The sequence below is a fragment of the Thunnus thynnus genome, chromosome 4 (genome assembly GCF_963924715.1).
Source record: "Thunnus thynnus chromosome 4, fThuThy2.1, whole genome shotgun sequence".
Taxonomy (NCBI): domain Eukaryota; kingdom Metazoa; phylum Chordata; class Actinopteri; order Scombriformes; family Scombridae; genus Thunnus; species Thunnus thynnus.
The window spans coordinates 18,546,204-18,559,801 of NC_089520.1; the positions used below are offsets into that span (position 1 = coordinate 18,546,204).

The following is a 13,598-nucleotide window of genomic DNA, read 5'->3' on the forward strand; positions in this document are numbered from 1 at the left end:
AACAGATGGTTGGGAGAAAGATCAAGATAGACAGAGGTTAATTAGAGGAGGCCTGTCTGCTGGTTGACTGGATGAGAACACATTCTCTGTGTAAGCGGGTTAAGAAACGGGGCAAAAGCTTCACCCCCAGAGGATTCCCTCTAATTGGGGTCATTTGATGTGAAGCTCGTGCGCATACGTAATGTTCATTCATTTTCAAACGCACCACAATGAAGCTGTTTTGGAAATGACTGTTGTATTTTTGGGGTGGGTGGGTGCAGTGAAGGCTATCCTACTGGAGGCCTGAGTTCAAGCCCCAGTGGCAGTAAGCATCTGCTCTGCTGAAGATTTGCAGTTTATCCGGAACTCCTAATGCACAGGAAAAGTTTTAAAAAGAAGTTAAGAGACCAAAAGAAATCTAAGATGCTGAAGAAATAAAAAAAACATGTAGTTTAGGTAAATATAATTTCTATAGAGAGAGCAATTCAATTATATCTTCTCTCCTCGTTCAATAAAATCCATCTGTCTTATTTTTTTCCCTCTCTGCAGGAGGTCCAGCGCTCCACAGCAGACCTGAAAATCACAGCAGAACATTCCAATCATCCTGACAACAAGCACAAAAACAGATACATCAACATCGTGGCCTGTGAGTCAGCTGTAAAATCTGATTATGATGCCTGCGGCTGCAGAATCCAATTATGTTTTTATAACATGTTTTCATCCTTTTAATAATTCACTCAAATATGTCAATGCTCTCCCCAGATGACCACAGCAGGGTGAAATTACGAGCTCTAGCAGGGAAAGATGCCAAACATTCGGATTACATCAATGCCAACTACGTGGATGTGAGTTTTAGCAACCACTTGACCTGTTTATATTATTTCAAGGATTACTTTTTTTCTTGTATGTTTGTTTGTGTTTTTATGAAGTCCCTGCTTTGATTTTCTTTTTTTTGTTGGTGAAATTCACCTGCTAAATTGACGGCTTTATTTAAAATATCAACTGGTATCAAAATCATAAAACTGGCAGGTCAGGTTTTTGTTACTGCTGTGACTTCTTTCTTTTAGAAACAACCAAAATTGGGTATCTACTTTAAAAATATTGATATATAGATATCTTTTTACAATTTCTGTCAGCTGAAGTTGTAGATTTCATGATCTACTGATATTTTGTTTTGGTAAACCAGTTATATCCATCTATATGCTGTATCAGGTGTTGTTGGTAATTGATATTGATTGAATCTTACCAGTAAATATACCACTAAATATACTCTTTCCACCACTTGCAGGGATACAACCGACCCAGAGCTTACATAGCGGCCCAGGGTCCTCTCAAGTCTACATTCGAGGACTTCTGGAGGATGGTTTGGGAGCAGAACACAGGAATCATCATCATGATCACAAACCTCGTGGAGAAAGGAAGAGTAAGTGAACTTTCATCAATTACAAAGTTAAAATATGAAACCCCCAGAGATGAGATGAGCTACATTACTGTATTTCAGATGTGGTAAAATACCATCCATTGTTTCTATTGTATCCTTCAGAGGAAGTGTGACCAGTACTGGCCGACAGAGAACAGCGAGCAGTATGGAAACATTGTGGTGACGCTGAAAAGCACCAAAGTGCATGCCTGCTACACACTGCGGCGTTTCCTTATAAGGAACACTAAAGTTAAAAAGGTAATTAAGAGTCATATTTAGCCTGTAATAAACTCTAATCTCACTGGTGAATATTCATCAAATCTATTTTGTTTGAACTATTGACTGTGTATAAATATGGACGACGTGTCTCCACTTCTTGCACTATGGGCGGTAGAGTTGGGCAGCGGGATGACCACCTGCGGGCCATGCCTCCTGAGCCGTCCCGCCGCCTGATGGAGATTTGAGAGTGGCTATCACAGCTGTCAATCATGACGTCACACCCCTGTTCTAATGAACACTTGGACAAACATCAGCGTGATAAGAACTACATAAAATGAGAGAAACCATTTCTGGTTGGTCAAAAATTTATTTGACGTGTACCATCAGTTTTTAGTTTGGCTCATGTCCCATCCGCTAATATAGAGGGAGGCGGGACTTATGACCTATACTGCAGTCAGCCACCAGGAGGCATTTGAGATGTTTTGGCTTCACTATTTATATACAGTCAATGGTTTGAAAAAGGTTTTTTTTTTTAAACCTGGATCAGGCAGCACCAGCTATTTTCCTCTGTTTTTTCTGTTATTTCTGATAGTTGCTAGAATCTGGATAATAATGTTTTTAGTGCGGAGCTTCAATGGCCTACATGCAACATGAAGGAGAGGAGCAGACTTTTCATTTAATGACCTCTTAGCTGGAGATGATAGTTATATGGAGATACAAAATTTATCCGGAAAAATATCCCTATTAAAAATGTTAAGATGATTTCAAACATAAAGCTCAGCCTTTATGTGCATTTAATTTACTCTGGAAAGGGTATTACATTTTTTCTGTCAAGGTCTTAAAAAGCATTGAATTTGATTTTCAAAAAGTGTGCAGCAACCCCATTTAAAGACTTTAGTAATGAATAAATCTGCTGCTAGAAGACTTCTGCAGCGCCATCCAGTCAAAAATAATCAACACTATAGCATCACAAAATGTAACAGTATGTTGAACGATAGTAAACCTATTGGGTACATAGTTCATAATATGCGATTTCGAACGCAGTGCATAAAAGGTACTCAAATTCCTGAGCCATCCTCAGTCATTTGTGTTGCTAGGCAACGCCTAGCTAAACCAGAAGGGGTTCAAAAGGCTGAGCTCTTAATTTCTGTGCGGTTTTGGTCGCATTTTCTCTCTTATCGTCTCTCCTTTCCTCTACAGCTGTCCATCGGACTCTCAGCCACCCGTTTCCCCATGGCTAACGTTATTTAGGTCCTCTATTTAAGACTTCTTCCTACTGTTAGTTGATTTGGACTGTCAAACTCATTTGAAATTAAATTTGCAAGCAGGTATTTATCCTTTTTTTGAGCTGTTGGTGGTTACACAAATAACCCTAGCGCCAAGTTCTTTAGCTGAGGCTCACTGTTGATGCGTTTACCAGCTGGCGCATTCATTTAGAACAACAAAACATATACACCTACATCATCGGTGTCCAGTTAAACTGCCAGGTTACTAAAGTTAATCTACGCCTTCAAACCAATCAGAATCCAGAATTCAGTGGCCATGGTATAAATAGCAGTAACACCTTGCAGTCAATCTCTATTTAAAAACAAGTTTGTGTGGTGCAGTCTGCTTTACTGAAGTGAGGCATACATCTCTGTTTGGCTCCTTGGCAACTGTGCTCCATGTTCAGTAAGTGAGGGGTCTGCACTGTGTTCTCACCAGGGTTTCATGTCTGCTCTTATGTTTTAGGGTCAGAAGGGAAACCCAAAAGGGAAGCTAAACGAGCGCGTTGTGGTCCAGTATCACTACACTCAGTGGCCTGACATGGGAGTACCAGAGTACACCCTCCCTGTCCTCACCTTCATCAACCGCTCATCAGCGGCTCGCACAGCAGACATGGGCCCCGTCCTGGTGCACTGCAGGTACAGGACATTACCACTGAGCTCCTGGGCTAAATGAACGTTACTTATGACAGTTTCATATTTGCTGACTAGGTTAACAGCTCCCTCTACGGGCTTTCCAATTATGCTCATATTGCTCTGTGCTCTGCTCTTCAGCGCTGGGGTTGGGCGCACAGGAACGTACATTGTCATCGACAGCATGCTGCAACAGATCAAGGACAAAAGCACAGTCAGCGTCCTGGATTTTCTCAAACATATCCGCACACAACGCAACTACTTAGTCCAGACAGAGGTAAGAAGCCCAAAATCATCACTTAGCTGAAATAACTGTGTTCCATCCCCAACATTAAAAAGGTCACCCATGATTAAAGATGGGAAAACAGTTATGAAAGCTATTCACTTGAATACTCTGAGCTTAGGTAAAGGTCACACTTGCAGCAGTTTCATTGCAACAAACAGTTGATAGAATCAGTCCACGTTGGCTGTATTCAGATATGTTTTACACACACTCTTTTTGAATTTGAACATGGAGGAATTGGATTATTCATTTTTCTCACATTGGCTTTATCCCAGGATTTATGTAAGTGGAAGATTTATTGTACTCGATTTATAGTGGAAACAGGATTTAGACTATTTCTGTCTTCTATACTTAATGTGCATTTAAATGCAGCTGACCTGTCAAGTCTGCTCACAGTCAACTTTCTGTAAGAATGATGTCATTTTGCGGTACTATTCAGGTTTTATAAGCAGCTGTTTCATTCTTGGCATCTCAATAAATCATGTACAAGTAAGGCAGAGTACCTCTATTAAAGCTAATTTGTACTTGTATCCACACAACAATGTTTAACTTGATGCTCTTGCTGTTATTTTATTTTTTACACATTCTTTCACTCATGTCTGTCTTTAGGAGCAGTATGTTTTCATCCATGATGCTCTGATGGAGGCCATCCTTAGCAAAGAGACAGAGGTGCCCGCCTGGCAGCTGCACAGCTATGTCAACAGCATCCTCACGCCCAACTCGACAGGCCGCACACGGCTGGAGAAGCAGTTCAGGGTGAGTAAACCTTCTGGGAGTCTGACCGGTCCCTTTAGACGAGCTGTCACCGTCCACAGCAGCACCAGCAGCTGAAATCGAGGCAGTCTTTGGATCAGAAGCTTGTTAGTGACGTGCACGGTGGCTGTTCCAGACGGGAATAGACTGAGAGTGTCTCTGATGTTGGCTATAATAAAATCGTGTCTGTCACCCCTGCTGCCTTATGCAAAGCTTGATGAATGTTTCATCAAACTCCTGCTCTTTCAACATCCGGAGAGACAAACTAATTGCTCCCACATCATGTCAATTCCACCTGAGGTTCACACGCTCATTATTAATGTGAAAGACTTGCTGTTAATCCTGGGTGTTAAACAACATTATATCTTGTTTTTTTATGTTTGATTTTAATTTACAGTGATTCTCAGGAGTAAAATTAGTACTCTGTGAAATCACTGTGTTTCCCTTTTCTTTTTTTTTTTTGATCCTCTGGTCTTTGCTTTCTCTCTCACCAGCTGCTGACTCAGTGCAACACGCGTTTTGTGGAGTGTTTCAGCGCCCACAAAGACTGCAACAAGGAGAAGAACCGCAATTCCTCAGTGGTTCCCTGTGAGTATCTTATCTGTTCTACCACAGCACACTCGCGACGGGGCTGAGGTTTTGGGGAACCAAGGTCATGCTGAACACATAAAGCTGCAGCTGCTGTCTGTTTCCCGGGTCTTGGTTAGAGTGACTTTGTATAAAAAGTAATGAGGGCTGCTGTCTTGAAAGGCATCATAAAGCAACTAATGATGACACGTCTCTGTACCTGGACACTATCAAAAACACTGTCTACAAATAAAATCTGTTCTTTTTTGATTACATTTGTCTCTATTTTTGAAATGGAAGAAAATAAGAATCAGAATCACAGCATTTCCTGATGTATTCTACATTTTCTAGTTTTCAGTCAGTAAATTATTAAGGACAATTCATATTCCAAAATTAGAATCTATTTCCATAATCCTATAAGCTAATCTTTCTATGCGTCCTTGGCACCCTGATGGGGGAAAAGGAGGTACTTGTTGCTATAGCAACAGCAAGGACTGGTAATGAATGTGTGCATTATCAGCCAGAGTGATATTATAGAGACCTGGGTTGTGATTGAAAAGTGTGTTTTTTCTATCTCTCTGTCTCTCTACAGCGGAGCGAGCAAGGGTCGGGCTCACCACTCTGCCTGGGATGAAAGGAACAGATTACATTAACGCGTCCTACATAATGGTATGATGTGATAGTTCAAGTCTTACTTCTTTGTCTTTGCTCATTGCATTTTTTGAAGAAGAAGAAGACTTTGGTTGACAGGTCTGACAATCAAATATCTGTCAGCTTTCACATGAATTCATCCAGCAGTGTGAGTGATCTGAGCTTTAGGAAGGCTAACAGCTCACCTCTGTCACCTCAGGGTTACTACAGGAGTAATGAGTTCATCGTTACCCAGCATCCTTTGCCCCACACCACCACAGACTTCTGGAGGATGATTTGGGACCATAATGCTCAAATTATTGTCATGTTGCCTGACAACCAGGGCCTGGTATGTAACCTTTATATATAATAACTGTATTGTGTTTTTCTTCTCTGATGTTTCTTTTTTGTTATCTTTCTTTTCATACTCATTCATACATTCCAGTTAAATCAACAAGACAAAAATTTGGTGAAAAGTTTAATTGATAAGGTACCTGCAACATAACATGTTTGACTTGTCACCATTCCACTGCAGGCTGAGGATGAATTTGTTTACTGGCCGAGTCGGGAAGAGGCCATGAACTGCATAGCCTTCACCGTCACACTCATCAGTAAGGACAGACTCTGCCTCTCCAACGAGGAGCAGATAATCATCCATGACTTCATCCTTGAGGCCACACAGGTACCCGGACCTCTACCTCATCACACGCACCTTAAGCATCCCGAGTCAGGAGTTCTTTGCCATGGTGTTTGATTAGCAGGAGATGTAGAATCTCACAAAAGCATTACATTATTTATATCATGTGGTGTGACACTCCTTTCTCTTGTGTGTCTGACAGGACGATTACGTTCTGGAGGTGAGACATTTTCAGTGCCCTAAATGGCCCAACCCCGACGCTCCTCTCAGCAGCACCTTCGAGCTCATCAGCGTCATCAAGGAGGAGGCCATGACTCGAGATGGCCCCACCATTGTGCACGACGAGTAAGTTTGTGTTCACCTCCATGTTGTTGTCTGTCAACACAGAGAAAGTATATAGTATTAGTAAGAGTAAGCACACACTAAAGGTTTCTAGTAACAGTTTTGGAGCTCATAAAGAAGTCTGTTGTCTTCACGGTTGACTGAGCACTGCAGAGATTAAGTCACAAACATGTCTTAAGAGCTAATTAGTAGTGATTATTCTTTTTAGTGCTATACAATGTCCAACCAAGATCCAGATTTGAAGGAGACATCTCATGCGTTTTCTCTTACCTTTTATATTGTTTTAATGTCAGATGTCTATGTTAAACAAGTTAAAGTTTCAAAATTTGAGGTGAACATATGTGAAATGCTCCCTGCAAGTCAAAAGCCAGGGCTTCAAGCTGCTCTGAACATTTCGTTTGCGAAATTACCTCTACTTCCTCCTTGTGATGACATCAGATTGTTCGCGCATGCCCACAAACGGCCGTCCCTTCTGTAACCTTTGTTGCTCAGGTTTTTCCATGGGTTGATTGTGTTGTCCACCCGAAAATCACCCTCAATTCATATATGAATGTATTTGAGAAGTTTCCATTTTGAGTAAAGAATGAAAAAAGAAGTGAAATCCTACTTCTACTGTTTGTTTATGTATGAGAGCCTTAAAGAGACAGGAGCTAAAACAGCTTGTTTCAGACAGATCTGAGGGGCTGCGTAAGGAGCAAGTATAAGTTTTTTGAACAGTAAATCATGTTAACATATATCAGTAGAGCCCCAAATATAAATATAGACCTGGAAATGTGCATGAAGTGTCCCCTTTTAAAAGTCTGCCTTTGATTTGTCCTTGCTAAACTGTAGTGTTGGCACTCTCAGGGTTGAAAATAAGCCAAAGAGTGCTCTCCATGGTTTAGATGTTGAAAGTCCTTTGGTGTATGCTGGCACTGAGAATCTAAAGGCAACTACCAAGATAAACAAAAACACCACTCTCGGTCTCTTAATAACCAGGCAACCATAACAGTTTCCACAGTTGTCCCCAGCTGATGTGCTTCCTACAGACGTCTGTGCCAACAGAACCTCAACTGCTTTTAGTGAAAACATTAGCAAGCTGTAAAGTCTTCATCAGTGAAAGTCCTGACTGTCGGTCACAGACTGCATAACAGCCTGCTTAGGTCACTCCACCCATTTATAACAGATGCTAGCATGATGGTATGCTAATTGCTAACAGCCTGAATATGTATGGAAGCAGTTACTTTCCCTTTAACTGTAGTGTTTTTTTATTTCGGGAGTTAAATATTTGTACTGCCTGCAAGTAGTTTAGATGATGACAAGATGCAGGCTCTAAAACTACACATGCAAGTAAGTAGCAGTGATGGAGTGAGGATTTAGTTTGAGAGTGAACAGGAAGGCAGCAGAGACAGATTGTCCCACAGTGCTGATTTTGAACATCCCCTTACAGGTACGGAGCGGTGTCAGCAGGAATGCTCTGCGGTCTCACCACACTGTCCCAGCAACTGGAGAATGAAGGGGTCGTTGACATCTATCAAGTGGCAAAGATGATCAATCTCATGAGGCCGGGAGTCTTCACGGATATAGTAAGATTGCAATGTTTAAACATAACTACTAAGTCACTTTTAAAGCGGCATAAATCACATTTTTGCCACTAGGGGGCAGAAGATATACACAGAAACAACCATATTATCATCTAATACAGTTGTTAAGGCTAACTTGTTAGCGCACATCCCGCAGATATAAAGTAACATTAGCATTTATTTGGAGCTGTTTTTATCCACCTGTTGGCTGATATTGTTGGCCAATTTGAACTAATCACAAATATATTGGTATTAGTGTAAATGTCAGCTGGTGAGAAACAAAAAATTAAACTCCTGAAATGCCAAAAATGCTTTTGTTTGATGTAGTTTAGAAAGTGTCTCCATCTGTCCACCAGAGAGCACTGACAAATTTATTGACTATAAAATGTCCTGTTCAGTACATGTCTTTGTCACTATTTTTTTAAAGCGGCTATGATTGATATTTTTTGGGGTATCGAAATGACAATGTGTAATGTTAGAGGTGGTGCTCATCGTGATGAACCTACAGAGAATTATCACCCGCTCTGCAGCTCCCCTCGGCCTTACAGAGCTTTGTAGTGAGTTTCAGCTCATTGTTTAGCTGTCCGGCTGTGACTTTTCTGTTTTGGTTCACTCTCAGCCTCTCATAGCGTCATTTTCGGACACAGCAGGCAGCTGTTTTCAGAGAAAAAGCTCTAAAAACCCACTGTTCACTACCTGCTCAGCACCAACAGTAAACATAGTTAGTGGCTAGCTGGTAGAGCATCTAGCACTGAAAGAGCCAGATATTTCCCTCTGGAATTCATAGAGACCAAAAATAGAGCTAAAAGAGAGTCATTGGACCATCAAGTGGCCAAAAACACAACTCCAGATGAATGATAGTGTTGCTCTGTAACTGCTGGATGTGTAAATAAGCAACTCTTTGCTAACAAGTTTGTCATATCAACTTAAAAGCTAAAGATACTATCTGTCAGTATTGTTCACAACTTGTTTCCACTGCCAAAAAAAATCAGTTAATGCAGGTTTTAGAGCCAAATTGAAAGCACCCACATCAAAAAAGTGTTTGTTTAAAAAAAATCAAATATCAGCTGATAAATTTTAGCTCTGTTTTAGCTGTTAAATTTTACCATTTGGTTCTTGGCATGTAGATTGTAGTGGGTTTTACCTACCTACATGGATGAATAATTCAGTAAATGTGTGGCTGTAAAAAAACAAAAAACAATGAGCTATGGAGGCTTAAGAGCACCATAGAGCCACAGAGGTAGGCGATCATTCTGTTTGTTTTGTCACTACAAGCGACCTCTGACACATTCCAGTTATTTTATTCAGTTTTAGCAATACTGATTAACGCAGTTTTTAAAGAAATGTCTCGATCTTTCACAGATTTACAGTATGTCAGAGGATGTGATCATGTTGACCTGTTGTGTGTTTGTGTTTATGTGCACAGGAGCAGTACCAGTACCTTTACAAAGCCATGCTCAGCCTGGTCAGTAACAGAGAGTGTGGCCTGAGCCCCATGCACATGGACACTAATGGGGTGGTGGTGATTGCAGACGAGTCGGATCCTGCAGAGAGCATGGAGTCGCTCGTCTGAGGACATTCTTACAGGCACTTAATTTGTAAAAAAAAAAAAAAAAAATCTGAGAACTTTTCTGAGGCCTTTTTTGCCAGACTATTGATTAAATGAATAACCTTATTACTTTTTATACTGATAAAGGTTTTTTGATATTTATGTTTTTGTTCTTTATTTCTTGTCTTAAATGTTATCCTGCTGAGCGTTTGCACCTGTTTTAAGTTGACGTGAGGAAAAAGCAGCTCTGTCCAGTTTGCACTATACTATCAGTGTTACTGCCTAAATCCAGTGAGTGAAACTTTATCACCGTTAAATCCCGGCAACACGACACGACTGGGATCTTTGGACTCGCAGTGAAACAAACCTGAAGCATGAAGACCAGGATGAGTTAAGGCGATCCACTCCCATGAATGTCTCAAAACAAAACATCACATCACAACATAGCCCAGCATGCATTATGTCACTTTGTCACCTTGATCAAACTAACTTGTGATGCTCCCCTTCACATGGGCGACGCTCTTTTATCATGTGTGAAAAGACTATTATTACCTGCCTAATATTCATATACTGTCCAAATATCTCACTGCTGTCTTGTAAAATGTACTTATGGCTTATTTTGTTAACGTGTTACAACATCTAATGTGAACATTTATTATTGCTTTTTACAGGGATTCATATTGTTATATTGTTTTGTAATATATATTATATCCTTAATAACCAGCCATTGTTTTTGTTTTTTTTAATTTAGTACTTTTGCCTATTTGTCCACTGGCCTTGTTGTAGAGATTGTGTAGCTTTTCATGAAATGTCTACAAAGCTCCATTTGTGTTTTTTTTTTTGTTTGTTTTTTTTCCTTTTGAAGCATTTTACACAGCTTTTCTAACCTCAATTGTCAAAGCTTAAAGCTGATAACAAATGTTATATTGTAGGTATTCATGTTGACACAGTACATTGCCTACAAAACACTTTCACCCCCTCGAACTTTCATGCTTTATTCTTTGTAAAACATCAAAAATCAAAGTGGATGTAATTATGAATTTATTTTACACTGATCAACAGAAAAACTACTTTAATGTCAAAGTGAAAACAAATTTCCTCAGATGTATTCAAATTATGTGCAAATATGAAATACAAAATTGAAATTACAGCCTTGAGACAATGAAGATAGGTCTGTATTAGCTTTGTACAATGTCAACATTGTTGTTTTAGAGACGTTCCTGTGCAGTAATGGCTTCATATTTGGGTTTATATTTGTCTCGATGGTAAATAAATCTTGCAGTCGTCTCACACACCACACCTGGAGTTTCCTCCAGCTTTTCTTTTGTATGTAAATACATTTATATTAGTCTCTACCTTCACAGCGGCCAGCTTCAGAGAAGCATCCTCATCGCATGATGCTGCATCACCAGGCCTCATGGTGGTGTTGTTTCTGGCTTTGGCTAACACTCAACATAAACCATAAAAACCACTGCGTTGCAGAGACTCCCAAATGCTTTCACAAGAGCCTTTTTCTTTGCTGCTTGCCCAGAGAGCTACAAGTGGGCAACATCTCTTGTCTCAGCCTGAAAGCCTGCAGCTCCTTCAGAGGTCCTTTGGCCTTTTAGCGGCCTCTTCTCACACTCAGTTTTTGAGGACGACCTTTCCATTTTTATGATAATTTTAGGGATATTCAGTGCCTTGAAAAATTTCTTTTTATCCGTTGCATGATGTAGTTTTTTTTGCTAGAAAAAACTAGCTGATGGACTTTTGAGAGTCAGGTGTGGTTTTTAACCAAAAATCACTTTAATTTCACACAGGTGATCTCCATTCAACTTATTCAATTAAGGGATGCAGCAGTGATTCGATCTCAATGAAATATGGATGATCATTGATTTATTTATACATAGTTTATATCAGTTTTTAGAAAATAGTTTTCACTTTGACATTAAAGGATCTTTTTCTGTTGATCGGTCTCAAAAAAACCTCGTCCACTGTGATTCAGAGTTTCATAAAACATGAAAAGGTTCAAAGGGAGGTGAACACTTTTTAAAGGCAGTGTAGTTTCTGTTTTTTGGGGGGCGGGGGGATTGATGCTTTATTTGTAACCAAAGATGTGGTTCCAGTTTTCAACATGTAAGTGGTTTTATTCTGCGATCCATTTAATCAACTAGAGTTTAAATCGAAACTTGTTGAATCTTGCAGTTCAGATTTCCAGTGTCAAAGGTGTGAATTTAACAACGGTTAAGCATGTTTCTGTTCTAGCCTCAGGAACTCACCTTACATAATCAGAGTACATGATGCTTTCCTCACATTAGACAATAAGAAGATTTAAATTCAGACTGTAAATTGTATTTTATTTGGGCTGATATTCTGTCTCCTCTATTTTGTGGCTATAATTACAAGCCCTTTTAAACCCTGAACATCCCTCTCTCTTGATTGATTTGTGCATATACTCGTAGTGTATGCTATGGTGAAAAGTTTTTTTTTTTCCTTCTGTGAACACCCACTTCTCTGTCAAAGGGGAGTTTCCTCAATACAACAAAAAATCTCCAACATTTGGAGAAACGTCTAGATTTCAGATCACTTCGCTACCACAACAAAACTTTTCTTTGCAGCAACTGTTTTTGATTTAGTTCCTTTCATGAACGCCAGCGTTACTGTGTGGCTGTTTGATATTTTGATGCTCATTTAAAACACGAGTTCAGTAGCTGCACACTTTCACTTCGAAAAAAAAAACAAAGGTCTTTCACCTAACCTTTGTGCTCATAGAAGTTTATATTTTCATACAGAGATTTGGTTTGTAAAGTGCCCTGTAACAGATTGTGTTTTTGTGGAAAATTTATTATCCAAATCTACACAGCAAATCCCCAATAACCACAATCATTTCTGCTCCTCTGAGGTCTATGCTGATATTTGACCAGATTTTCCTGACATTTGCTTAATGGTCTGGAGATCCAGTGTGTTAGCCTAAGTGCATTATAGGCAGGTTGGTAATTAAGTCTACTTTGTAACGTGTAGGGCAGGTTCACAATTGTTCAAGTTTGTCTTTAAACAACAGTCAGGTACCCAAATGAACATTGAAACTGTTTTTTCTTGCAGTAATCATTCCTCATGTTCATACTGGCCATTAATAGAGCCTTTCATACTGCACTTTCAATGTAAGTGATGGTCCACAGTCCTTGTTTGAGCAAAAAACGTTTTATCTGGAGATTATATGAGGCTTCAGTCGTCGTCGTCTTTAGTCAAATAAAGTGGATATCTTCCACTTCCCTCTTTGCATCTCGATGGTGTTTTCCTGCTCAGCTATTGTGGAAGGATTGTATCAAAAAGAAAATTTGGCACTAAAAATTTGAGAGATATTTAGATTCAGACAAACTTTTAAATATATTTTTGCACAGAAGGCTTGTGGATTTCGTCCCCAATCACTTACATTGAAAGAGCATTATGTAGGGATCTCTTGATGGTCAGTATGAACAGGAGGAATGATTACAGCAAGAATGGACCAATGTTCATTTGGGCACCTGACTGCTGTTTTAGGACAAAGCTGAAACATTGTGAACCCGTCCTTTGAGTCTATTTTGTAACTTAAATAAAGGATGAAATGGTTTTGCCCATCATATCAAATGTTCATATGATGGTATCAAAGCAGTATATTCCTATAATGCTGTTATATACCATATAATAGTGTAATAGTGTTATTTAATAGGTATATTGTATTGCTATACATAAAATAAAGTCTGGGTTTGGATGCACTGCATCCTTGTATTACATGAAACT

The 13,598-nt window shown here is 39.6% G+C and overlaps 1 protein-coding gene across 1 annotated transcript in view; it reads left to right on the forward strand.

Moving 5' to 3' along the window:
• Positions 1 to 13,596, forward strand: part of ca16b (carbonic anhydrase XVI b) — a 112,115-nt gene extending 98,519 nt beyond the window's left edge. The window contains exons 16-29 of the mRNA XM_067587144.1: positions 529 to 625; positions 742 to 824; positions 1,268 to 1,402; positions 1,523 to 1,657; positions 3,350 to 3,522; positions 3,658 to 3,793; positions 4,409 to 4,555; positions 5,047 to 5,140; positions 5,712 to 5,788; positions 5,970 to 6,098; positions 6,285 to 6,431; positions 6,589 to 6,731; positions 8,158 to 8,293; positions 9,717 to 13,596. Coding sequence (XP_067443245.1) covers positions 529 to 625; positions 742 to 824; positions 1,268 to 1,402; positions 1,523 to 1,657; positions 3,350 to 3,522; positions 3,658 to 3,793; positions 4,409 to 4,555; positions 5,047 to 5,140; positions 5,712 to 5,788; positions 5,970 to 6,098; positions 6,285 to 6,431; positions 6,589 to 6,731; positions 8,158 to 8,293; positions 9,717 to 9,863 — 1,779 coding nt within the window. The 3' untranslated portion in view covers positions 9,864 to 13,596. The remainder of the gene's footprint in view (positions 1 to 528; positions 626 to 741; positions 825 to 1,267; positions 1,403 to 1,522; positions 1,658 to 3,349; positions 3,523 to 3,657; positions 3,794 to 4,408; positions 4,556 to 5,046; positions 5,141 to 5,711; positions 5,789 to 5,969; positions 6,099 to 6,284; positions 6,432 to 6,588; positions 6,732 to 8,157; positions 8,294 to 9,716) is intronic.
• Positions 13,597 to 13,598: the final 2 nt, after the last annotated feature.